This window comes from Monodelphis domestica, chromosome 5 (genome assembly GCF_027887165.1).
Source record: "Monodelphis domestica isolate mMonDom1 chromosome 5, mMonDom1.pri, whole genome shotgun sequence".
Classification (NCBI taxonomy): Eukaryota; Metazoa; Chordata; class Mammalia; order Didelphimorphia; family Didelphidae; genus Monodelphis; species Monodelphis domestica.
Genome location: NC_077231.1, coordinates 40,053,285 through 40,080,547, shown reverse-complemented (window position 1 = coordinate 40,080,547; position 27,263 = coordinate 40,053,285). Strand labels below are relative to the sequence as shown.

The 27,263-nt window shown below is 39.9% G+C and overlaps 1 protein-coding gene across 1 annotated transcript in view; it reads right to left on the bottom strand.

Moving 5' to 3' along the window:
* RASSF3 (Ras association domain family member 3) overlaps positions 1–26,526 on the bottom strand; it is a 90,300-nt gene extending 63,774 nt beyond the window's left edge. The window contains exon 1 of the mRNA XM_056800707.1: positions 26,160–26,526. Within this exon, the coding sequence (XP_056656685.1) occupies positions 26,160–26,288 (129 nt within the window). The 5' untranslated portion in view covers positions 26,289–26,526. The remainder of the gene's footprint in view (positions 1–26,159) is intronic.
* Between the last annotated feature and the right edge of the window lie 737 nt (positions 26,527–27,263).

Here is a 27,263-nt window from a genome sequence, read left to right as displayed (position 1 = left end):
AATATTAAGCCCTTTCTGTGTGCAGAGAACTGCTTGATCATAAAGCTGCTTACCTTCTACTTCATCATCACTCTCTGGTCATCTGATACTAATTTATCTCTTTTCTTTCTTCCCATTCCAGTCCTTCCTATAGGCACACCCCTGCCAAGCTCTGTCCTGACCACCTCATTCTCAGCTTGTGAGAAAGCCTGGTGGTTCCCTGTCAGCTCTGGGCTCAAACAGACTTCTGGCACCCAAAGTTCTCTGCAGCCTGCTTTCCAGCCTCATTACCCATCCCAGGAACCTGCTTGAGGCTTTTCCTGATCCCCAAAACTCACACTTCCTGATAACACCACACAAGTGACCTCGGATCCACTCTGTGTGTGTGTGTATCCCCAACAGACATACACACATATTTGTCTCATATATAATATACAGAAACACCTATTACATATGTGTTTGTCATCCCAATACATGCTTGTTTCCCCATTATATACATATATAATTATATGTACACATGTATTTTATATGCACACATAGCTATACATACATGTTTGTCTCTCCAGTATAATTTAAGCCCTTTTGGACATTAAATTCTCTTTGTCAGTCTCTCCTCATGCTTGGCATATGGCTTTATGTAATAACAATAATAATAACCAGCATTTACATAGTGCTTTCAGGTTTGCAAATCCCTTCTTTGATCCCAGCCAAGCAACCCCAAAAGGAAGGGGTGATTATTATCTCCATTTCTCAGATAAGGCAGAAGGAAATGGTCCCACCCTGACCAAACACCTGGGGCAGGATTTAAACTTGGGTCTTCCAGTTCTATCCCCAGGGCTATAGTTAGGCTCCTACCTTATCTATGTAGAATATAAAGTTTGATCCAGGCAAGTTACTTAATCCCCGCGGTCTAACCCTTGCCACACTTCTGCCTTGGAAACAATACACAGTTCTGATTCTAAGACGGAAAGTAAGGTGTTTGGTGTTTTTTTTAAAAATGCTTGTTGGATGACTGATGCAAGAAATAACATCAGTCATCCAACAAGCATTTGATCTTTGCTAAGATCATTATTGCAATCGAATCATGGGATAATGCACAGAAATCATTAAAACACTAAATGATTAATTAATTTATTATTATTTGTATTTATTATGTTTCTCTTATATATTTGTTGGTTAATTTATTATTATTTGTTTACTATATTTCTATTATATTATATAGTATTGTATTATGATATATTAATTACTGAATCTCATATTTATTTTATATATTATTATATCATATATTCTATTAATAAATATATTATTAATTAAAATACTAAATGCTGTGTGAGCAGAAAGCTAAAAGTGAAAAGTCAACCCTCATTTCAATTATGGGGAAAGAAGAGGAAGGAGGAGGAAGGTACCCAGCCTGGAGCAGACAGGGAGGACTTGGGAGAGGCTAGGTGAAGGGAGGACAACATTTTGGAGATCAGCTCCATGATTGATTAGATAGAGAAGGGCAGGGTCAAATAGCACCCATCTTCCCATACTCCCCTTCCTAGGGATCATGCCAAGGCCTCCTTGGAGACAAGTTTTATAAGGAGCGATGAAATAGTAAAGCCTGGCATTTTACCAGATTGCTTCTGCCAATAACAGAACACTGAAGAACTTTCTGCAGAGATTAAACAAAAGAGAGAGAGAGAGAGAGAGAGAGAGAGAGAGAGAGAGAGAGAGAGAGAGAGAGAGAGAGAGAGAGAGAGAGAGAGAGAGAGAGAGAGGGAGGGAGGGAGGGAGAGAGAGAGAGGGAGGGAGAGAGGAAGAGAGAGGGGGAGAGAGAGAGAGAGAGAGAGAGAGAGAGAGAGAGAGAGAGAGAGAGAGAGAGAGAGAGAGAGAGAGAGAGAGAGAGAGAGAGAGAGAGAGATATTCTTCCATCTGGATTCCAGCCAGTAGAAAACACAAGACTGACTACTCAGCAGCAGGACCATATTTGAAAAAGGCACTATAAACGGTTGGGGTAAACGTTTACTTGGCATAAGAAGACTCTGCTCAAGCAGCAACTTTTGAACAAAGGCTTCTCCAGATTCCCCGAGGGGCTCGTGCCCCCTCCCTCCACTTTATTTACTTTGCATATATCTTATAATTTATCTGCTTTAATTTTGTCCCAACTCAAAAGAATAAAAATAGAATGTAAACTCCTAGAAGGAAAGACTTTTTTGGAGCAGTATCCCTACCAAGCCTAGTATCTGGCATATAAAGGGCTTTTAAAAGCCTTTTAAAATTTGGAACTGCCAAAAAGGCTATCAAACCATGTGCATACCACTACTAGGACTATATCCCAAGAAATCAAAGAAAAGGGAAAAGACCCTATTTGTCAAAAATATTGATAGCAGCCCTTTTGATGAGGACAAAGAACTGGAAATTGAGGGTTGTCCATCAATTGGGGAATGGCTGGATAAGTTGTGGTATATGATTGTGATGGAATATAATTATGCTATTAGAAATTAGGAGGACGTTTTAGAAAAATGAAGTTTTACATGAATTGATGCAAAGTGAAGTGAAAAGAACCAGATCATGGTACACAGTAACAGCAATATTGTAACAATGATCACCTGGGACAGACTTAGTAACTCTGATCAATAAAGATCCATGACAACCAAAGGCATCATGATGAAAAAATGCTCTCTGCCTCCAGCGAGAAAACTGATGACTGCAGTGCAAAATGAAGGACAATTTTTCACTTTATTTTCTTGCCTTTTTTTTTAACAACATGGCTAACTAATATGGAAATGTTTTACTTGATAGTTCATATCATTTTGCTTTTCTTCTCAAAGGGTGAAGGAACCCAAATGGCTGGAAGAATGGTGGTACCCTTAAGGGAAACAGGAGAGTTTGGAAGGCAGGTGGATTTGGGGAACAAATTTAAGGAAGCAAAATGTAACTGCCTGGGCTGTAATTACATTAGAAAGGCCCTAAGGGGCTGACATCTGGTGCAGCCAAAGAAGACTGAGAGAGAGGGAGCATTGAGCAATAATGGGTGAAAAGGGTTAGCACAGGTAGCTCTGCTGGAGACAAGCCCAGACTTTATTATCACTGGGAAGGTGGGATACAACTCTTCTTCCCATCCTCAAACTGGTTGGTCGTAATGCCTCAGTCCCCACTTTGGAGACAGCTGGCCAAACCAGGCACCACACAAAAGGTCAAAAAAGACAAAAATATCAAGCTACTGATATCATCAGTTCATAGAACCAGTCCAGCAGGTATGTTGGGCAAGAAATAAGCCACAAACTGAGCCAAGGCAACCTGAGTGGGATGAAAAGTATGATGAAGTAAGGCTGTCTCCTTTTTTAGCCCTCACACAATAATACCAGACTGTTTCTTAAAGGTCTTAACTTCCTCATTTCTTGCTGTCTCCTTGTATGATCTTTGCAAAAGAACTTTTGCATTTTCCACCATCCTTTTACTAAAATAAAAGCTAATTTAATGATAGGCTTGTAATTAATAATTAACTCTTTCAGCCCCATGTTTTCTTCTGCTTAACCACTCAAATTATACTGGAAAATCTAATCAAAACAGATTGGTAAATGAATTACAGAAAGGTTTTTCTTTTTTTAATTAATCCATATAAATTTACAGATTACAAAGGTAGTTCATGAAATTCACGTAATCTTGATCAAGTGTATTTTACCATTTGGAGATTCCCCATATGTAAAATAAAGCAGCTGAGCTAAATTTTAATAAAAAGTTGGGACACATTTTCTCAAAGGTTTCTTCCAGATCTAAAGCTATAATCCTTTGAAGTAGAGGGTTTCACTTTTCCCAGACCTGCAGCTGAACAAGGAAAGGCAATATGGTATTTAGCAAAGGGCTAAAACATCCTCAGATGGCTTTGCTTGAATTATAAATTAACAGTTTCATTCAAAAAGTTAAAATCAATTAACATAAAACAGATGTGATCTTTCCATGGTCCTCCAATTCCTTTCTTCTGAGTCACAAGAAATTAGTCAAGTTCCTATTAAAGACAGAATGTAATAAAAATAATAAAGAAATGTCATAATTCAAAATGGATAAAAAAAATTTAACAAATACTTATTGAGTTTCCCCCAAGGCAAAAGGCATTGAGTAAGTAAAGAAAAAAGATCTCAAGGATACAAGTGTAGTTTCTGAGGAAAAAAAAAATCACCTAATTTTGGAATAACCTAACAGTCTAAGGGGAAGTTGAGTGGCACAGTGCTGGACCTGGAGTTAGAAAGATTCATCCTCCTGGATTCAAATTCTGGCTTCAGTCACTTTCTAGCTGAGTGACCCTGAACAAGTCCCTTAACCCTATATGCCTCAGTTTCCTCATCTGTAAAATGAGCTGAAGAAGGAAATAGCAAACCACTCTAGGATCTCTGCCAAGAAAACTCCAAATGAGGTCACAAAGACTCAGACAAGATTGAACATCAAAAAACAGTCTAAAAGTTTGTTTCTCTGGTAATTGATTTTCATATCAAAAAGTCCTGGAAAAACATAGGATTGATCACTTGGTTATATAGGTATATATGATTTGGGGTAGTGGTTTTTTAAAAAAAGATGATTACAAAAATGAATAATATGGAAATAGGTTTTGAGTGATAATATATGTACAGCCCAGTGGAATTGCTTGTCAAATCTAGAAATGGGAAGGGAAGAAGGAAGGGAACATGAATCATATAACCATGGAAAATCCTTTTTTTTTTTCATTTTAATTTTCAAAAAAGTCCTGATACAGTAACTCAGAAAAACAATTCAGGGTTACCCCTTACTGCCAAGGTTAAACCTCTCCATATCAGAAGTTCAGGCTGCCCCACCAGCTTCTATGGAATTTTTTTCCTGGATAAGTAATGCTGCAGAATGTACTTGACTTGGATAGGTGAGATGGCCCAAGTTCAAAGAAAATGGAAATACTCAGCTGTTTTCTTCCTTGGGGTCCTGCTTCCAAGTTTCCTCCTTGATGTAAGCTTTGGCAGTTTGTTCCTGCTCTTACTCTGACTTATGCCATATTTTCCAGGTCTTCCCTCTTGGCACCTTCATCTTTAGCCTTTATCATTTTCACTTGTTGATCTGTGGATCTGTCATTGCTTCCTACTTTTGTCATATCTATCTGATTTATTTCACCTGTATGTGAATTGCATGCATTCCAGATAGAAATAATAAGATCACAGATTGGAAGCCAGAAAGGATGTTAAAATAGTCTTTGGTCATTTTTTTTTAAAACTCTTACCTTCTGTCTTGGAATCAATATTGAGGCTCCTTTGACTTTTTTTTCCCAACCCTTACCACACACCAGTCTCGTGTACTGCACTTTCATTTTAATTTTGTGCCAGAGAACTGAAGATTTCCTAGGTTTGGTGTTTCAACATCAGGGTGGGTCCAGTTATATATTAACAGCTGAAAGTTGTGTAGCACCTTCATGTTTACAAAGTGTTTTTCACTGGGGTCAGTTGTGGGACAGTGTTAGGATACCCTGGCTCAAGAGTTAGCCTTGGGTTCAAATTCATCCCCTGCTCTTCCTGCCATCTCCTCATCTCTACGCTGGGAATGGGAAAGAGGAGTAAGGATCCCTTACACTTTAGATTTATGATCTCATTAGGAGGGGTGAGAGGAACAAACCACATCATTCCACAACCTTGCCCGTAGCTCTGGAATATCCACCTTCCTGGGAAATCCAGACAAGTAAATTAAAGAGTTGGGATCTATTAATGGGCAGTTGCCATTCTGAATGACAGCAAAACTCCTGGGGAGTTACCAATCTGGAGAGAAAAAAAGCAGCAAAGAGAGGAGGCAAAATAGCCTATAATCTGTAGCACGTCTCTGTAAGTCGGTATTTAGCTTAAACACCAGTTGTCAACCATCCATTTCCTCCCCAAAAGATAGATGAAAAGAGCTCAAGTGACAACTGTCTAAAGCTAATTATTAGATAACAGTGTCGATGCCAAAGCAAAGTGGAATAAATGAATTTATATAAATTTTGGGAAGGCTTAAAGCCTTTTACACAAGAGCACCCAATTCATCATTTTTTTTAAGCCTTCTGGGATATTTCATAAAGCAAACAATAGGATTATAGAAACTGATTTTAAACATGGACAGGAAAATGCAAACTGAGCCAGATTTAAACAGCAGCATTACTGTATCTTCATGAATACATACATTCCCCCAGTGGGATTCTTGCCTTTTCAATGAAAAGCTATTTGGGGCACAAAACTTCTAACCATAGTATTAAAATCACTAACTCATTTCTGGACTCATACATTCGATGGGCCAAAGTGAATTTTCAAATTCCAAAAACTTCAAAAGAAGTCACCACCAGATCTTGTTAAAACAATTTAGCTTCTTCGGCTAGAAGACTGAACTAACAACCCAAGCAATCCGGAGCAAGCCCAGTTTACCTTTACCTTAGGAGTACTCAGCTGGCTCACTGGCCGACAATTCAAACTTACAAATCTAAGCCTGATGGGCAGGCTTGAGTGAGATTCATTTAAAGTTAGATTCCCCAAATTAAAAAGCCAACAGAGTACGAGAACGGTTTAAAATCTGGGAATCTCTTTGGTGTTTAAATCAATTCAAATCAACATTCATTTACTATGTGTCAAGAAATAATAAGAGCAGTAATGATAGCTAATATTTATGTGCCTACTATGTGCCAGGCACTGTGCTAAATGCGTTACAATTTTTATCTCATTTGAGCCTCAAAACAACCCTCAGTGTTGTTATCTCCAGCTTACAAATGAGGAAACTGAGGCAAATGAAAGTTAAGTGGCTTGCTCAAGGTCACACAGCTAAATAAGTGTCTGAGGATGACTCTAGACTTGGCTCTCTGACCACTGTTTGACAGTTTGCTTGAAAAAGCCTAGCAGATGCTGAGATCAAGAATAGCTTCAGCAAAGTTGTAGGCTACCAAATCAACCCACAAGAATCAAGAGCTTTTCTAAAGAATAATAATGGAGGAGGCAATAATAAAATGAGAAGTCGGGGTCAAAATAATTACAAAATCTGCATAAAATGCATAGGAAACTTTTCTCAATGACATTTTAATTTGGCTGGGGCAGCCCTGGGGAGTGCTGCAGGCCATATGTATGTTTGATGCTTTTCCCAAAAAGGATCCAAAGGAATAATTGGATATGGTGCTCTTCACTGCCCTCAGGAAGCTTAAATCTTATTGGGGAGATAAGTTCTGCATCTATGAAACATTAGAAAGCAGGAAACTAAAAGAGTAACAGGAAAGAGAACAAGAAAATATACAATCACAAGCTAAATTATAAGAGGTTGCTAATAAACAGATTTGTATAAACCAGAGATTAAGGTGGATTCTAGGGATGAGAAGGCTGGCCTGAATCTAAAAAGAATCATTTTTAGAAGAGCTACAGCAAGAAAGATGAGAAGAAAATAAGTAACCAAAAATAAGTTGAATTCTCCCACAGAAAGGAGCTCTTCCTCACTTAAGACTACTGAGCTAATACCAATTCACCCTATTAAGGAAGTAATCCGGAATGTCTGCAGACTTTTAGTAAACAGATGACAATCAAATATTCATTGTGCTCCATCTAGGAGAAATGGAGATTATGGGTCTACCATTGCTTAAGAGTTCCTGAATACCTAATTATTCATATTTGCATTCTAAACAAACATTAAAATTTTAACTGGTGCCAGATACTAGCTTAAAGATTGGGAAAATTCAGAGGTAATAAATAAGCAAAGTTTCTACCCCAGAGGAGCTTAATTTACAGCTCAATTGGGGTAATAAAACACGAAATAGAATATAATCAAGTATATAATAGAATAAGAATAGGAATGAATAAGAACATAAAGACCAGCAGAGTCAGATAAGATCTCCCTTCCACCTAGGAGAGGATGAGGGAGATAAGAAAAGGCTTAAAAAATTTTTTTTTTGGTAAAAGGAGGAAGCATTTCAATAGAACCTCTAGGATCCCTGGAATGCAGAGTGGGAGGAAAGGCCTTCCAAGGATGGTCTGAGAAAGGAGGAATGGGTGAAAACCCACAGGATGAGGAAGAGGAAGAGTAAATTTCAACAGAATGTACATTACGTTAGTTAATATTAGAGAGCAGTTAGAGGCAACTCTAGAGACAAGATGGAGCCACCATGAGATGGTTGGCATCCAAAGCCTTTCATAACTTGGCTCCTGCCTACCTTTTCAGTCTTCTTCCATTATTATGCAACACTCCTATCCGATCCTGCAACACCAGCCTCTGGCAGGTCCATGAATAAGACACTTCATCTCTAAGCTTTGGGCATTTTCTCTGGCTGTCCGCCATGCCTGTCATTACATTTTAATCTGATTCAGCCACCACTGGGAAGAGTTGTAGGCCACATACATGTCTGACATTTTTCCCATTGGGGATACAAAGGAATAATTTTATATGGTGCCCATTACTGCCCTCAAGAAACTTAAGCCTTGTTGGGGACTTGCTCTCCCCTTCTACTCCAACAACTGACCTCATTGGCTTCCTTTAAGTCTCAAATAAAAGTTTACCTTCTACAGGAAGCCCTCAGAATTCTGGTGCTTTCCCTCTGTTCACTATTTCCTATTTATCCTGTAGATAGCTTGTTTTATATGAATTTGTTTGTGAGTTCCTTGAGGGGAAGGGCTGTCTTTTTCCCCTTTTTCTGCCCCAGTACTTAGTCCAGTACCTGGCACGTAGTAAGCACTTAATAAACTAATACATGAATTAAAGTTGAATTATTGCACTGAATGCCAGCTAAAGTATTTTGACATTATTCAATAAGCAATGAAACTCTTCCAGACCAACAAATTTCCAACTGCCTAAATGACACTAGGTCTTCCAAGCACCTCAAATTCATTGTATCTAAAAACAAGTTTATCTTTCCTCCTAAACTTCCTCTCATACCATGGTCTCCCATGTTTAAATCTTGGGCTTATCTTTTCAGAAACATGACATGAGTGAAAAGAGAACTAGATTTGGAATGATGAGGACCTCAATTTGAATCTTGACTGTCACATTCCACCAGAATAACCATCAGACAAGTCATTAAACCTACATGGGTCTCAGTTTCCCAATCTGTAAAATCCAAAGGCTGGACCAGATGATTCTTACTGCCCTTTCCAGGTCTAAATGTTATAATATATGACTCTCCCTTTCTCTCACTTTTTTCATATACAATAAATTACTAAATCTTTTTAATTCAATTCATCATCTTTGGAATCTGCCCCTTTTCCCCTAATCCCAATGGGCAGTCAATTCAGTTCACCAATTAGCATTTATTAAGCACCTACTATGCCAGGCACTGGGCTACCACCCCAATACAGGGCTTCACTGACACCTTCTCAGGCTATATATGAAAGTAGGAACTTTGGTCCTTTATATTTTTTTAAATCTCTCTCCCACTTCAACGTGCAGCACCGAAGAAACTATTGAAGGGTTTTTATTGAGGACCATCAACGTTGTGCTAATGGGTGAGATAAAATAAAAGGGAAAAGGTTGTTTCTGCTTGTTCTGTGCTATGACAAAGTAGCAAGACTCAAAAATCAAAAGATCCAGGTTCAAATCCCATTTCTGACAATTACTATATTTTGGTGACCATGGACAAGTTCTCTGGGCCTCAGTTTCCTCATCTGTAAAGTAGAAATCACAACACCTTCCTCCCAGAATTGTTGTGATATCAAGAGATATCTGAATGTGCTTAGAATAGTACCCAACACATAGTAGGTGCTTAATAAAGGTTTATTACTGAGTGATTAAAACAGAAATACTAATATTAATAAAGTATTGTCATATTAATAATATTAGATAAAATGAAAACAGAGGGAAGTTAGGTGACAGAGGCATAGAGTCAAAAAGATTTGAGTTCAAATCTGAATTCAGATGCCTACTAGCTGTGTGACCCTGGGCAAATCACCTAATCCCATTTGCCTCAATTTCCTCATCTGTAAAATGAACTGGAGAAGGAAATGGCAAACCACTCCAATACCTTTGCTAAGAAAACCCCAAATGAGGTCATGAAGAGTTGGGCAAATAAGGGAACACCATCAATAGCACCTATTTCACAAGGCTGTTGAGAGGACCACTGAAAGAACATGGAAAGAGCTGCCATTACTGTTGTTTTTATTACTACTTGAATGGCCTTGAGCCAGCTAACTTCCCCCAGCCTCAGTTTCTTCACCTGTAAAACAAAGGGGTTGTGCTAGATGACCTTTAAATTCTTTCTGAACTCTGAGACTCTGACCCCCATAACTATCACAAACACTGGCTTCCTAGTTCTGAATGGGCAAGCCAGTTCCCAGACTGAACCTGTATAGTCAGCTAAAATTCACAACTGAGCAAGAAATCCTTTTTAAAAACATGAAGGTGAGAAGAGAAACTATGATAAACCAGATCCTAAACAAAAAGCAGCACTAACTTGGGCTCTAAAGAAAACAAAAAGAAAACTGGGATATCAGTTCCCAAATTAAAAGCCTTGAGTCTGGTTTTAGTAATTAATCTAGCTAAAAAGTCAATCCCACTGGCTGGGATGGAAGGGATAGATGGACAGATGAATTATTGGGTCAAATGAGTAGCACTGAGTTCTTTGCAGCTCACAGGGGTTCCTTGTGCTACTGACAAAACAAAGAAAAAAGAAATGAAAACAAAAAAGAAATCTTCTATGACAGAGTACAATTCTTTTGCCTAAACAGCTACATTAAAGTAATGAATGCCCTCAGCCAGATTCTCCTTTCCAAGGCCATAAAAATCTTTTTCTTCTCCTTTTTAAAAGTTAGTTTAATACTTGTGATAGGTGCTGAACTCAAGGGTCAAAACAATGGCCTCACAGAGAGAAGCAGGAAATGTGTTCAAGGCAGTATTTATCTCTTTTGCTACAACTGTCAATAGGAAGTCACTTAATGATGCCAGGAAGAGGGAGAAGGATCACTAACTCCCTTTAAACAAGAGTCTTGGAGGAGCCATCTAATTTTCACCCATTTTTCATGCACTCTGGTTGGATTGAAACCACTATGCCTACTTAATGAAAGACTCTACCCTGTTTTATTTTGTTTTTAAATAAGTCTCTTCAACACATCCAATCCCCCTCCCCTTTGAAATCCCAATAAACTTAAAAGGGAACCAAACAATATGGCACGTAGCTGCGTGGTCATATAAATAAATATTCCCTTTAGGAAGAATTATCAACATTCTAACCCAAAAAGTAGCCAAAAACAACAATGCCTTAAAGCACAAGCTTATTTGTGAAACTTTGTAGAGAAAGAGGAGGATGTGAGAAGATTAGTTCACATAAAAGTCATTATAGAAAAGCTAAACTCCATCATTCCAAAAGCACCTGTAGTTGAAAATGAAGGGAAAACAAACACTGCCAAACTTGAACAGATCTGCCCAAATTTTTATCCTGACCCATTTTCATCTTTGAGAACACCACTTTGCTATCAAACAATACCCTTTCAGTGCCTTACAGATTGTAGGCAACTAGGAATAAAAATGATCATCATAATATCTTGATCATAATGATAGAATGAGCAACATAGTCACACATATGTTGTTGCAAGAACCTAATTTAGAATTCAGCAGAGCTGGAATTTGAAGGTAGTTGAAAAAGAAAGAACTGTATTATATAGTAAAATTAACATAGGGATTAAAAGTCAGATGTTAAATCAAGAACTGTCCAGAATTTCAGGCATCCATTGGGAGGTGGGGTCTTGAAATATACTCCCCCCAAATAAGGGGGAATAATATTGTATAATAACGTACCATGTATTTTATTGTCACTGTATTTGATGTTGATATCGTCTTTATTTAATTATGCTTATTAATTACCTTAATAAGCATAATTAAACTATATGTATATGTATGTATACAAATATTATATGTATTATATACAAGAAAATCACATTATATTTGGAGCCAAAAAGTGTTTGCTTTTATCTGTAGTTTCAGCCATCCACAGAAAGCTCTTAGAACACATCCTTCTTGGATACTAATTCCTATTGTATATGTATGTATATATAAGTAAATTTTATATTTTATATTTAAAACATTGTATATATTTCATGTATATTTTGTATGATATAAAAATATACAAACATATACACATACATACATATTTTATACATTAAAAGCATTATGCATTTGCTGTATAATAAATACATAAACACACAAATACGTGTGTATGTATATATACATACATATTTATATGGTAAAAGCATTATATATTTTCTGTAAAATATATGAATATATAAACATAAATGTGTGTATGCATACATATTTTATATATTAAAGGCTGTATAACATACAAATATATAAATGCATACATGTGTGCACACATACATGTACATATTTATATATTTAAAGCATTATATATATGTAAATGTGTTTTAGATGTGGAATATATGTAAACTGTGTTTCCATACATTATTTGTATAATAGGAAAATACATACACATCTATAAATAAGTGTGCATGTACTGCGTACGCAGACATTTGTTCATATCCATATAAACTATTCCTGCTGTCTTTCCCAGTCTTGGGATATATACACCCCACAGGGCTATTTAGGCATTAAAGGGCATGTACAGTTTAATAACTTTGGGCAGATAATTCCAGATGGTTTTCCACAAGAGACAGACCTATTTATTCACTGGTCCAATAAAAGCACTTTAGCTTACCTATGTCCCCACAATCTCCCCAATATTTAATATTTTTATCTGCTGCCACCTTGGCCAATCTGATGAGTGAAAGGTAATGTCTCCGTTATTTTCATTTGCTTTTCTTATTCTCAGTGACATGGAACATTCTTTCATATTGTTGTTGATAGATAAGATTTCCTCTTTTGCAAATGTACTAAGAAATGGTTCTGGCTCCTATCTAGTCAAGCGTCAATTCTTTAACTATCTTCTATCAGATCTTAACTTCAGGAAAGATTTTCGTCCCCGTTGACATTTTTTTGGAAACTCTTACTTTCTGTCTGAGTAACAGCTCTAGAAAGGCAAGGGCTAGGCAAATAGGGTTAAGTGACCTGCCCAGGGTCACACAGCTAAGAAGTATCTGAAGCCAAATTTGAATCCAGGCCCTCCAGACTCCCTTGTGCCATCCAGCTGCCCCTCCCCAATGAACATTCATAGTTTTTCCCACTTGGTGACCTATCAAGGATTGTCAAAGAATGACCTGGTTCTTTGCATGCCATGCAGAGGCTCTGAAACCACCCTTTAGCAAAGTGTTTCATATATCTGGGAAATTAAAAAACTGTAATGTTTAGAAAGTTATTTTCATGTCTCTGTACTTAAAAACATTTGTAAGGAATCGTTTTTCACTTAAACACTTTAAAATGACTATATTAACAGAAAACTAGCATTATTATTCATCACAATTAAGTCCCTCAAGGTCTGGTTTGCTAAATCTATTCTTTCAAGTCTATGATTCACAAATCCATCTTCTTTTCCTCCCCTCTCATTATTTCCTTTTGTATAACATCTGGAAAAAGACCAAAAGGGATGCATGAATAACCACTAAATTACTCTTAGCTGACTGCATCAGGAGGCAAAAGCTCACAATTGGAGCCCACAGAAGGCACACGAGTTGGGCAATACTCTAAGATAGAGTAAACCTCATTCTCTGCGATGTCTTTCATCCTAAAGGCTCATCTGGAAGAGCCAAAGGAGAGGAGGAAGGTTTCCTTCATCATTCAACCCCCAACTGGTCCCAGCCAGGTCAGCCAGGCATTAAGCAAAAAGTGCCTACTATGTGCCAGACTTTTATTAGTTAGGGGACCTTTGGGCAAGTCACTTAACCTCCTCTGTCTGCCTCAGTTGCCTCAGCTGTAAATTAAGATGATAATAATAGCCCCTACCTCACCTGCTAGGGTTGTTTTGAAAATCAAAAGAAATGATATTTGTAAAGTAGTTCAATGTCTGCTAGACACTACTTAGAGGCTAACTAACTCCCTTCTCTTTCCCAGGCACTGTGCTAGGGGCCATCAATATCTTTGATGCTGATGGATGCCCAAAGGGGGAAAAAATGTCCTCAAGGGCTCTCCAGTTTCTCCAGGAACCACACAGTTTTTTTAAAATTGCTTACAGATTGGAAAGCTTTGGTTTTCTCTATTACTCAAGGAAGACTCTGCAGAATCTCAGGAAAATCCACCACTCTGAGTCTCCCCAAGAGAACAGGAAGGATCCTGTTCTCCTTAGCAGTGGGGATGTATGGGTGCCAGCTCCACGCTGTCTAGTGAACGCAGGGGATATGACTGATTTCCTGGAAGTCAAGGCTGAAAGAATTCAGAAATCCCTTGCATTCGGACCTCCTAATTGTTCTCAAACCTTCTCAATATATTCTGCAAAGAAGGAAGTGCAGCAAAGAGGGCTGGATTTGAAATCAAGAGACGGAAGTTCAAGTCCTGACTTTTTTGTGTCACTTCAATTCTAAGCCTCAACTTCCTCATTTGTAAAATAAGAATGGTGGACTGGATTTTTTTTTTTTAACCCTTACTTTCTGATCTAGTAACAACACTAAGGCAGAAGGGTAAAGGCTAGGCAAGTGAGATAAAGTGACTTGCCCAAGGTCACAACAGCTAGGAAGGGTCAGAGGCTAGATTTAAAACCCAGGTCCTCCCCACTCCAAGTCTGGAGCTCTTTGCACTAGTGGTATGATCTACCTGTCCCAGGACTAGATAACTTTTTTCCTTCTTTTTTTCTTTTTTCTTTTATTCAAAGATATTTTATTTTCCCAATTATACACAATAACAATTATCAACATATGTTTTCTGAAATTTTAAGATCCAAATTATCTCCCTCTTTCCCTCTTGGAGATGGTAAGCAATTTGATCTGGGTTATACATGTTTTACTAGATCATTTTTAAAGGTCCTTCCAGCTCTAAATCTATAATCCTAATGAACTGCGTGAAGGTAGCAGTATTTGCTTTTTACTGCCCCTAAGAGAGGGAGGCAGAAAATCTGTAAAATAACAAAAAATAATTGTTGAAAATTGTTTTTATGTGTAACTTTTAAAAATAAATAAATTTAAATCTATGATCCTAAGATCCTAGGGAAGTAGATGTCAAAAGCCTAGATCTGAGTCCCTTCTCTACTCCCTGATACTAGCCACAAGCACTGGTCTCAGCCTCAGTTTTCTCATTTGTAAAATGGGGCTAATGCCAGCCTCACCTATCTCATAGGGCTGTTAAGAGAAGCAAGAGAAAGAACAAATGTGAACATATTCTAAAAACTGTAAAAGGGCAAGACATACAAATATATGGTATTATGATCCTGATGAAATGGAAACTCACTTTGCAGAAACCTCTATTTAGAGAAATAATTAGGTTACTGGTACTTGATATCTGAGTCCATATCCAATCTTCGTCATAAAATAAAATGCCAAGGATAAAAAAAATCCATTCAGAGCCACTGGAGCAGGCCTAATCAGAAGTCCAAAACAAACAATTATGAGAAACCACAAGCTAAACCCTTTAGACGTGACTACAGATGAAAGTCTGGTTTTTAAAGGGATCCCACTGGAAACTCCTGGAGGAAAAAGGTCTGGGATGGTCCCTATGTCCATCCTGTGTCATTCACAAGGATTTTGTTCTAAGTCTACACTCTGTATAAATGGAGACTTTGAACCCTAGACTTCAATCCCCAGAAGTCCTTGGTATTTCCCAGAATTCCCTATAATCTCACCTGAGTCTCCCGGTAGGTGAGATCACAATTGGTATTTACACAACTGGTATTTAACTGGCAGTAATGCCTACCAAGCTCTCTTCGCTTCCATTGCAATGATGTAGCAAGTATAGTAGTGGTAAGCTAGGGATTTTGAATGGGCTAATCAGCCATGGGCACCTGGTTTTTAATTTGTATCTTCTTTATTCCTTGATTTCTAATAATCCTTAATAAACCTCATAAAATATAATATTTTTATTATTAGAGACTAATTTAATGTTTACAGCTCTCTAACACAAACTCCAAGCACAGGAGCAGGAAATGGTATTGTTTTGGGGTTCCTGTGTAACTTGACATAGAGCTAGAGACAAAGACTAATTTTAAAAACCTGGGAAAACCCCAGAGAAATCTTCCTCTCTGAGGCATGCAGTCCCAGGAGAATAAACTTTCTGGTTCGACTTTCAAGTGTTGGCATGATATATATACTTCGTTATTTATTTTCAGTTCAAGAAATGAAATTTTTGAGACAGTCTGGTATACTGTGGATAGACTGCTGGACTTGGAGGCAGGAAAATCAAAGTTCAGAGTCTACCTCTGACAGTGGTATCACTACTTCTCGGATCAAAAATAAGTCCTTTTGATTTCTCCTTAAAACTGGAGGTATGGGGCCAAGGTAGGGGGGCTCAGTGGATTGAGAACCAGGCCAAGAGATGGGGGTTCAAATCTGGCTTCAGATACTTCCTGGCTGGGTGACCCTGTACAAGTCACTTAACACCCATAGCCTAGGCCTTACCTCTCTTCTGCCTTAGAGCCAATACACGGTATTGATTCTAAGATGGAATAGATATGGGTTTAAAAAAAAAAAAGTTATACCCTTATTTTGTGTCTGATTTTTTTAAATCTAAGTTGCCTTAAAAAGAGTAAAGCCTATAAAGTATACAATAAATTCACTAAACATGTGTTGACCACCTACTCCAAACTGGACATAAAAATGTAGAAAATGGGACCCCTGTCCCTAGAAAGATTTATATATAGTTTATATATATTTATAGAGAGAGTTGGTCCAAAATTGCCTCCAATAGCTAATTAGAAAACACTAAAACTTTGGGGCCACATTGTATAGCAAAATAGTATAAAACTAGAGCAATTAATGAAATAGTGTTTCAGACAATGGACTTGGAGTCAAGAAGACCCAAATCTTTCTAGCTATGTGACAAGCCACATAATTTCTCATTTAAGAATTTTCCAAATTAACAGCATCAAAGATGAAAAGGGGGACACATCACCTCCAATGAAGAGGAAATTAAGGCAATCATTAAAAATTACTTTGCCCAATTATATGGCAATAAATATACCAATTTAGGTGATATGGATGAATATATACAAAAATATAAACTGCCTAGACTAACAGAAGAAGAAATAGAATTCTTAAATAATCCCGTATCAAAAAATGAAATCCAACAGGTCATCAAAGAACTCCCTAAGAAAAAATCCCCAGGGCCTGATGGATTCACAAGTGAATTCTATCAAATATTCAAAGAACAGCTAACCCCAATACTATACAAACTATTTGACATAATAAGCAAAGAGGGAGTTCTACCAAACTCCTTTTATGACACAAACATGGTAATGATTCCAAAACCAGGCAGGTCAAAAACAGAGAAAGAAAATTATAGACCAATCTCCCTAATGAATATAGATGCAAAAATCTTAAATAAGATACTAGCAAAAAGACTCCAACAAGTGATCAGAAGGGTCATTCACCATGATCAAGTAGGATTTATACCAGGGATGCAGGGCTGGTTCAATATTAGGAAAACCATCCACATAATTGACCACATCAACAAGCAAACCAACAAAAATCACATGATTATCCCAATAGATGCAGAAAAAGCCTTTGATAAAATACAACATCCATTCCTATTAAAAACACTAGAAAGTATAGGAATAGAAGGGTCTTTCCTGAAAATAATAAACAGTATATATCTAAAACCATCAGCTAATATCATCTGCAATGGGGATAAACTAGATGCATTCCCAGTAAGATCAGGAGTGAAACAAGGATGCCTGTTATCACTGCTATTATTTAACATTGTACTAGAAACACTAGCAGTAGCAATTAAAGAAGAAAAAGAAATTGAAGGCATTAAAATAGGCAAGGAGGAGACTAAGCTATCGCTCTTTGCAGATGACATGATGGTCTACTTAAAGAATCCTAGAGATTCAACCAAAAAGCTAATCAAAATAATCAACAACTTTAGCAAAGTTGCAGGATACAAAATAAACCCACATAAGTCATCAGCGTTTCTATATTTTTTCCAACACAGCTCAGCAGCAAGAACTAGAAAGAGAAATCCCATTCAAAATCACCTTAGACAAAATAAAATACCTAGGAATCTATCTCCCGAGACAAACACAGGAACTATATGAACACAACTACAAAACACTCTCCACACAACTAAAACTAGACTTGAGCAATTGGAAAAACATTAACTGCTCATGGGTAGGACGAGCCAATATAATAAAAATGAACATCCTACCCAAACTTATATCTATTTAGTGCCATACCCAATGAACTTCCAAAAAATTTCTTTACTGATTTAGAAAAAACCGTAAGTTCATTTGGAAGAACAAAGGATCAAGGATATCCAGGGAAATAATGAAAAAAAAATACAAAGGAAGGGGGCCTTGCAGTCCCAGATCTCAAACTATATTACAAAGCAGCAGTCATCAAAACAATTTGGTACTGGCTAAGAGACAGAAAGGAGGATCAGTGGAATAGACTTGGGGCAAATGACCTCAGCAAGACAGTATATGATAAACCCAAAAATCCCAGCTTTTGGGACAAAAATCCACTATTTCATAAAAACTGCTGGGAAAATTGGAGGACAGTGTGGGAAAGATTAGGTTTAGATCAACACCTCACACCCTACACCAAGATAAATTCAAAATGGGTGAATGACTTGAACATAAAGAAGGAAACTATAAGAAAATTAGGCGAACACAGAATAGTATACATGTCAGACCTTTGGGAAGGGAAAGACTTTAAAACCAAGCAAGACTTAGAAAGAGTCACAAAATGTAAAATAAATAATTTTGACTACATCAAATTAAAAAGCTTTTGTACAAACAAAACCAATGTAACTAAAATCAGAAGGGAAGCAACAAATTGGGAAACAATCTTCATAAAAACCTCTGACAAAGGTTTAATTACTCAAATTTACAAAGAGCTAAATCAATTATACAAAAAAATCAAGCCATTCTCCAATTGATAAATGGGCAAGGGACACAGGCAGTTCTCAGCCAAAGAAATCAAAACTATTAATAAGCACATGAAAAAGTGCTCTAAATCTCTTATAATCAGAGAGATGCAAATCAAAACAACTCTGAGCTGTCACCTCACACCTAGCAGATTGGCTAAAATGACAGCAAAGGAAAGTAATGAATGCTGGAGGGGATGTGGCAAAGTAGGGACATTATTGCATTGCTGGTGGGGTTGTGAATTGATCCAACCATTCTGGAGGGCAATTTGGAACTATGCCCAAAGGGTGATAAAAGAATGTCTGCCCTTTGATCCAGCCATAGTACTGCTGGGTCTGTACCCCAAAGAGATAATAAGGAAAAAGAGTATTCATAGCTAAGCTCTTTGTAGTGGCCAAAAATTGGAAAACGAGGGGATGCCCTTTAATTGGGGAATGGCTGAACAAATTGTGGTATATGTTGGTGATGGAATACTATTGTGCTAAAAGGAATAATAAAGTGGAGGAATTCCACGGAGACTGGAACAACCTCCAGGAAGTGATGCAGAGTGAGAGGAACAGAACCAAGAGAACATTGTACACTGATACACTGTGGTACAATCGAACCGTAATGGATTTCTCCATTAGTGTCAATGCAATGTCCCTAAACAATCTGCAGGGATCTAGGAGAAAAAACACTATCCACAAGCAGAGGACAAACTGTGGGAGTAAAAACACTGAGGAAAAGCAACTGCTTGACTACAAGGGTTGAGGGGACATGTCTGAGGAGAGACTCTAAAGGAACATTCTGGTGCAAACACCAACAACATGGAAATGGGTTCGAATGAAGAACACATGTGAAACCCAGTGGAATCGCTGGGGGGGAGGGGGGAGAAAATGATCTTTGTCTCCAATGAATAATGTTTTGAAATGACCAAATAAAATATTGTTTAAAAAAAAGGGGGGGGGGCAGCTGGGTAGCTCAGTGGATTGAGAACCAGGCCTAGAGACGGGAGGTCCTAGGTTCAAATCCGACCTCAGCCACTTCCTAGCTGTGTGACCCTGGGCAAGTCACTTGACCCCCATTGCCTAGCCCTTACCACTCTTCTTACCACTCTTCTGCCTTGGAGCCAATACACAGTATTGACTCCAAGACGGAAGGTAAGGGTTTAAAAAAAAAAAAGAATTTTCCAGTTCTTTTTTTTTTCCTACTGACTTCCATTCTGAAGTACAAACCTTAAAACATTAAAAAAAAAAAATAAACAAACAAACAAATAAATAAACAAGCAAATGAATGAATGAATGAATGAATGAAAGCATACTAGAGACTTCTGGGCCACTATCATTCACCTCCACCACCCTCAGTTTTCTCTTCTGTCATAAACCCATGTTAAGCGATTCTTTCCCAGCTTTTTAGTATGCTGCATGTGAAAAACTATCATTATCCCACGGGAACAGATGGATACTGATATGGATACAAACTAGCATGAGGGATCCAGAAGTTCAGAAAAGGGCTGGAGCTTTCAAAAGAGAAGATGGAACTTGAACCAGGCTTGGAAAAAAAGCATCAAATGTTAGAGACAAGCAGACAGGAATAAAAATGTTGTTCTCTGAGATTTTTATCTTTCCTCAATATGAGGAAAATGTAAACTGAAGCTAAACCCAGTGACGTGGGTGTTTCACTCCAGAGTGTATCATTTGCGAGGTTCCTGGTTATGATCCAATCAATCCTCCATGGTGCCCTTTCCTGGTCTTCTGGAAGAAGGGGCATCGAATAGCCCTCTGGCCAAGTCAACAATAAAGCATCCCATTGGTGGAAAAATAAAAACGAAAAACCCAAAGGGCTTGGTACAAGAGGGCAAACTAAAAGCATACTGTAGATGGTCTCAAGTTTTCCTCCCAGAAAACACTGTTTATAGTACAGAATACACTGACTAAAAATGTCTAAAAAAGAAACCCAGTAACTACCAGATATTTTTAGTTTTTCTTTTCATAAGCTCTGTATGTCACTGCCTTCCAAACAAATCAAAGTCTTCCTGGATTCAGGCAGAGACGGGATCTGTAATTTCACTGATATAAAGAATGCCTAGAAGAGGAAACTCCATCAATAGGCACCTTCTCTAAAACCGGCATGTCTTTGCATTTGGGGTTTTTTTTTTCCTTCTAAAGTGTCTTAAGGGGGTGGGGGGGAGGAAGCTGGGTAGCTCAGTGGATTGAGAGCCAGGTCTAGAGACAGGATCTTGGTCCTGGGTTCAAATCTAGCCTCAGACATTTGCCAACTGTGTGACCCTGGGCAAGTCACCTAACTTCCACTGCCTAGCCTTTGCTGCTCTTCTGACTTAGAACCAAGACACAGTATTGATTCTAAGATGGAAGGTAAGGGTTAAAAAAACAATAATAAAGTGTCTTAAGGAGTTGCGAACATGTATAACTTTTCATCAGAAGGGGGAAGGGAAAAGAGAAAGGGAGAAAAATTTTTAAAGTGAATGTTAGAAATTGTTTTTATGTGTCACTAGAGGGGGGGAGACATTATAGACAGAAAGAGAAAGAAAAAAGAAAAATGAGAGAAAGATGCCAAGCACTTAATGGTTAAGTGGTTTGCCCAGAGTCATCCAACCAGCATTTATGAGAGATGGGATTTGAACCTAAGTCTTCCTTCATCAAAGGCCAGCTCTCTATCCACTATGCCAGATTTAGTGATTTGCAAAAAAGAAGCAACAGAAAAACCATTATTCATTCATGTGATGAATGACTGTTCTCTCCAAGAGATATGATTAAAAGAAGAAGACACCATGTGATTTCATAAGACCTAATCAACCATGCAAAAAGTCCAGTGGATAAAACTGAAAACCTCTAACTCTGGAGAGTCAATGTGGGTCCCCTTGGACCAGTAAAGACTCACTTCGACAGAAGAAATAACCTTTAGTTTGTCAACAGAGACACCTCCTCTACTCCCAGACTATCTAGCTATAGCTACAAAATTTCTAAAGAGAGCATCAATTAAACTGAAATAAAGAGCCACAAAGAGATGAAAAGCCTGATCATTAAGGGCAGTCAGGAAGCAGAGTAGATAGAGCACAGACTGAAGTCTGGAGAATCTGGGTTTAAATTTGGCCTCAGACACTTCCTAGCTGTAGGATGTGGGCAAGTCATTTAACCCCAAATGCCTCAACCTTGCCACTCTTCTTTTTTTAACTGATGCTAACAGAAGGTAAGGGTTTGTTTTGGGGTTGTTGTTTTTTTTAGTGTGATCACTGGACAATAGACTTTGAAGAGCAGAGGTTCTGAGTCCTTTTCAAAAAATATTTTGTTAATGATAATTCAACTTAATTTGTTTCCTTGTAATCCTGTTCATTTTATTTATACTTTAAAAATCTGACTCTGAGAAGGCTATCCTAGGCTTCATCAGACTGCCCAAAAGGGTTTATTATTTCTGATATTAAAAAAGTTAAATAATTCAAGGAGCTGCCAACAAAGATTGCAACTCTTCCATTTCGTTAGTAGATGACTTTCGAGAATTGACAGAGCAACTTTTTGTCAAGGGGACAAGCTGAGAAGCTTGATTACAGAATTTAGCTAGTGATAAGAGGCACTGACTGACACAGATAACAAGGAGATCGCTGATCCTGATTTAAAGGCTTTCTAGCTTGTACTCTAGAAGATGAAATGGGGGGAGAAGGCACTAGACTTGGAGTAACTGGAGTCTTAATTCAAATCCTGTCTCTGGCACAAGTCAGTTAACTTGAGTCTCAGTGAAAAGGGAAGAATAATTCCTGCTTGCTTACTATACAGATTTATTGTGAGGTTCATAGAATGGAAGGTCCTAGGGAGCTAGAAAAAACCTCAGAAGTGACTTACTCCAATCCTCTCATTTTATAATTGAGGAAAAATGAGTCTCAGAGAGATTAAGAGATTTGCCCAGGTTACACAGGTAGGTAGAGACAGAGCAGGGGCTGGAACCCAGATCCTCTGGACTCCAAATCCAAGATCAAATGAGTTCATCATTCTTCAGTGATTTATTTTTCCTCCTTGGTGGTGAAACACCCACTGCCTAACTTTTAGAAACCTCTAAAATGTAATATGTAAACTCTCTTCTGCCTTGGTACTGATTCCAAGACAGAAGGCAAGAGTTGGAAAATCAAATAAAGTAAAATTTAAAAAAAATAATAAAAGCAAAAAAAAAACAATAAAACAATGCAATGACTTTAAAAATAAAAATAATAATAATAATAAAAGCACTAGCTACTAACATCTCTCCTACACAAAAAAGCCTTCTTTCTTCAAGGTTCCTCTCACCCCTAAATCTGAAGAAAAAAATCCCTCAAACTTACCCAGGACTCTTAACCCATCTCTATGTATCATAGCTCTAAAGCTGAAAGAGATCTTAAAAGATAATTTAAGAGCTAGCCCTAGAGACGGGAGGTCCTAGGTTCAAATCTGGCCTCAGACACTTCCCAGCTGTGTGACCCTGGGCAAGTCACTTGACCCCCATTGCCTACCCTTACCACTCTTCTGCCTTGGAGCCAATACACAGTATTGACTCCAAGATGGAAGGTAAGGGTTTAAAAAAAAAAAAGATAATTTAATCTAAAATCCCAATTTTACAGGTCAGGTAAACTGAGGCAGAGCCAGGTTACATACTCAAATCCTCCTGACTCCAAGTCAGCTTATCACATCATTCTCTCCCTAATAAAAAATCTTACTTGAGTTAACAATATCATTTCTAAACATACATATTTTTTAACCTCTAAGACAGTACTTTGCACATCCCGGGCAGCTGATCCATGTTCTTTGAATGAGTGGATGCAGGAGAGATACCCAGCCAAAGTTGAGTAATTGTCCTAGCAAAGGGGGAAAACCTAACAGCAGGCACACATGACTGGGCTAAACTTCCCTTTTGTCTCAATTTTGAAAGCAGAAACAAACAAGCTGCCAGTTAGGGTTCGGAACAAACATGTTTACTTCCTTAGCTTCATGGCATAGACGCTCTTGTATAGGTACACCCTGGGCTGCACAGTGGCCGATGATTTGCCTTTAAATGCTTGGAGGAGGGGCAGTCTCCAAACTAGCCAAGATGGTAGCCCCTCTCTTTTCAAGAGTCACAACTACCCAAAGGGGTCATGAGGGAAGCACACTGTTCAAATCCAGCTATTGTGGAACCCCGGCCAAGTCCCATAGCCTCCATCTGCCTTTACTTTCCTCAACTGTCAAATGAGGATGGCACCACCTCCTACAGTTTTAATGGGATACTGCAAAGTACTTAACATTTCACAAAAGCCTGCTTTCCTAGGGACTTCCCTCTTGCCTCTGGAATTAGATCTTCCTTAAATTATTCCACCAAAGACCTTTTTAAACAGTAGCAAGTCCATGTCAAAAGGACCAGACGTGGAAAGAAAAAGGGGCAAAGGAAGAATTGGGGAGAAACTCACCAAGGGAAAAAGACATGGGGGAAAAAAAAGAGAATCGATATGGGAAAATAACTCAAGAATTCCTCCCAAGACAAGTGTGTCCTTTGGCAGCTAAAAGAGCAAGACACCAACAGAGAAACAAGTCATCTGACCCCAGAAGAAATCAAACAGAAGCTGGGACCTACCCTGCCTTTTTTTTTCCCTTCCTAGATGATAAACCCTCACAGCCTGGTTTTTAGAAGCTTCTAAAGTGGGAAGGAGATAAATGTTTGCCTTTGGCTTCCACCTTCATGATATTCTTATTAGGTGGCACAGTGGGTAAAGAGACAGGAGACCCTGGGTTCAAATCTAGCTTCAGATCCTTCCTAGCTGTGTGACCCTGGCAGAATGGGGCAGGAATGTATATTTAGACAAGAACTGGAAACTCAAACCTGACCCAGAGATGACACAACATCCAAAAAGTGAACTTTTATCTCATCACCCAAGCCCCTGAACTATTTTCTCCCTCCTTCAAACCTCCAAAAAGACCTCTGGTTATGAATGTGATTTTTTTTTTCCCCCAAAGGGAACAAGTTTGTTCCATGACAACCTTCTTTAGATTGCAGTCAGCGTGGTTCAGCTGGCAGGGCTCTTCCCTGCCCCTCCCAGAGCCCCAGGCGGCAGGAGTTCAAGCCCCAGACTTGGAAACCCAACCCGAAGTCAATCCAGTTATGGGAAAGGCTCTCTGAGAAATATTGTCACGGGTGGTTAATCCGGCCAAAAATCCCTTCTGCCTCTCTTTTACAGAATAATGAGTCCCCTGGCGCTCTCTGCCTCTAAAAGTAGCCAGTCTGGCTAATATTTTTTCCTCCCAATTAAATTGGTTCTAATTAATGGTCTAATTTACCCCAGTTCTCTGGGAACTTCTGGGAACAAGAATCTACAAACTTGGGGATTCTGGGGAATAGCCATCCTACTCCCTCTTGCACACATGGTGAGAGGGTCACCGCCTGCCCAGTTAGGACCCCTCAGACCATAAGGAGGGATGAAGAGAGCAAAGAGGAACATCCCAGCCCGAGGGCCACTCATGGATTTGGGTAACGTCCCAAGAGCCTGTGAGCCTGGCACAGGGTAGTTCAACCCCTTCATGGGAACTGAACTGATGTGAATCTTCCAGGCTCACCAGGGGAACTAGGACACCCAAGGGAGGTCAATTCCTCCCGGAGGTTGGAAATTTGCCTCTCCCGTTGTCTCCCCCCCCCCATCAGCTGCTTGTAGCAGGGGGCATCTGCACCCCCAAAGAAAGAAAGCAGCAGCCGGAGCCCAAGCCCGCCCCAAGGCAAAGGATCCTCCTAGTCACCATCTGGTAAGAGTGTGCCTCTGGAGACTAAGAGCAGAGCCCTCTCTTCCCCTTCCCACCCCCACCCCCCATCTCCATAGAGAAAGCATCCCCCTCCTCCATAATCATAGCGCCCGGTCATAGGGTGGTTTCCACAGATTTTTTTTTTTAAAGGGAGCACTGATTAAGCGCTTACTGCGTGCCCCGCACAGAGGGTTTTACCCAAGAAAGGCTAAAAAAAGTGAAGAGGAGTCCCTGTTCCATGTGTGGACCTCCGGTTCCTCATGTGTAAAGTGGGGAAAGGGGTGCTATATCCAGCGGCGCGAGGTCAAGAGGTGCTAGAACAAGGGGTACGTGGGTCACGGGTCCTGACCTCGGAATGAGGTTTTTAAATGCACGAAACAGATCGCCGCCGATTCCGCGGAAGCCCAAGGGCAGTGAACCCGAAGACGGCACTTTTTTCCTTGCAGGCAGGCAGGCTGCGGAGGTCGCAGCGGAGCCTACCCCCCGGGCTGGGAAGGTCCACGAGGTCTGTCTGTGACCAGAGGAAGGAAGTTCCCCCAGCGGCGTTCCCCCGGGAATTGGGGGTCTCTACTCACTTGGTGCCCGGCGCGGAGCTTGCCCTGCGGGGGTCTTCGAAAGAAGGAGGTCCTGGCGGTGAAGAAGAAGTCCTCCGTGTCCTCCTCCAGGCTGCTGTAACCACTGCTCATGCTGCTGGTCCACGTCATCTACCCGGCGGCGGGCCCGCTGCAGCCCAGCCAGCCGGGCGCAGAGCACGGACGGGAGCCCGGCGCCCTCGGCCCCGCGCAGCGGCGGCGGCAGCGGCGGCGGTGGCGGCGACTGCGGCAGCCCGGGCTCCTCCGGCTGCTGCTCCTCCCGCGGTTGCAGCAAGAGCTCAGCGCGGCCGCTGCCGGCTTCCTGCCGCCTCTAGCCTGCCTCTCTCCCCGCCTCCTCCGCTTCGCACAGGGGACCCCTTGGCCACGCCCCTCCCCCCAGCGGGGCGGCGCCCCCGTCCTTCTTCCGCCCTCCCACCCCACCTTCCTCCCTGACTTTCCTTAGCACTTTTTGTCGTACCGGCGGGCCCTGGAGGTAGCTGTGTCTTCTCTCCAGGGGTCGGCCGCTCCCGCCCTCCACCTGCGAGTAGAAGCCCCAGAACCCGAGCAGGGGCAAAAGCTGCCCCACATTGATCCCCACTGACTGCACGTGGCGAGGGCGCCTACGGGCGGCTTGCACTTAAACTCCCGCGCCATGTTTGCGGACACATTCCGTGGCCTAGGGATTGGGGTATTCTTCCCCCATTTACCCTCTTTGGGCTGGCAGTGTGTATGCCTGCCCCACTTTAGACTGCGAGCTCCCTGAGCCTGCAGAACCTCTACAGTCCCTGTGCCCAGCACACAGCCGGCGATTAATAAATGCAGATCGCCTTGGACTTAGCCTGCCAGCAGTTTTTGGTGTGTGGGGCTCCTTTACAAATGCAGAGCAGCTAGCAGCAGAAGGGGGAGGGGCGGTCTCCCTGGCACTCCAGCGGTGCTGGCTGAGCCCTTCCTCCTCAGAATAATGTTTTTAAATGTCCAAACTCTAACGCCTGGGCTTACCAAGGAAACCAGAACCAAATAGAGCAGCTTAAGCATTTCTTCATTTTATTTTGATTTATTTTTGTAGAAATATATATATATACTATTATTATTAGATAGTAAATAATT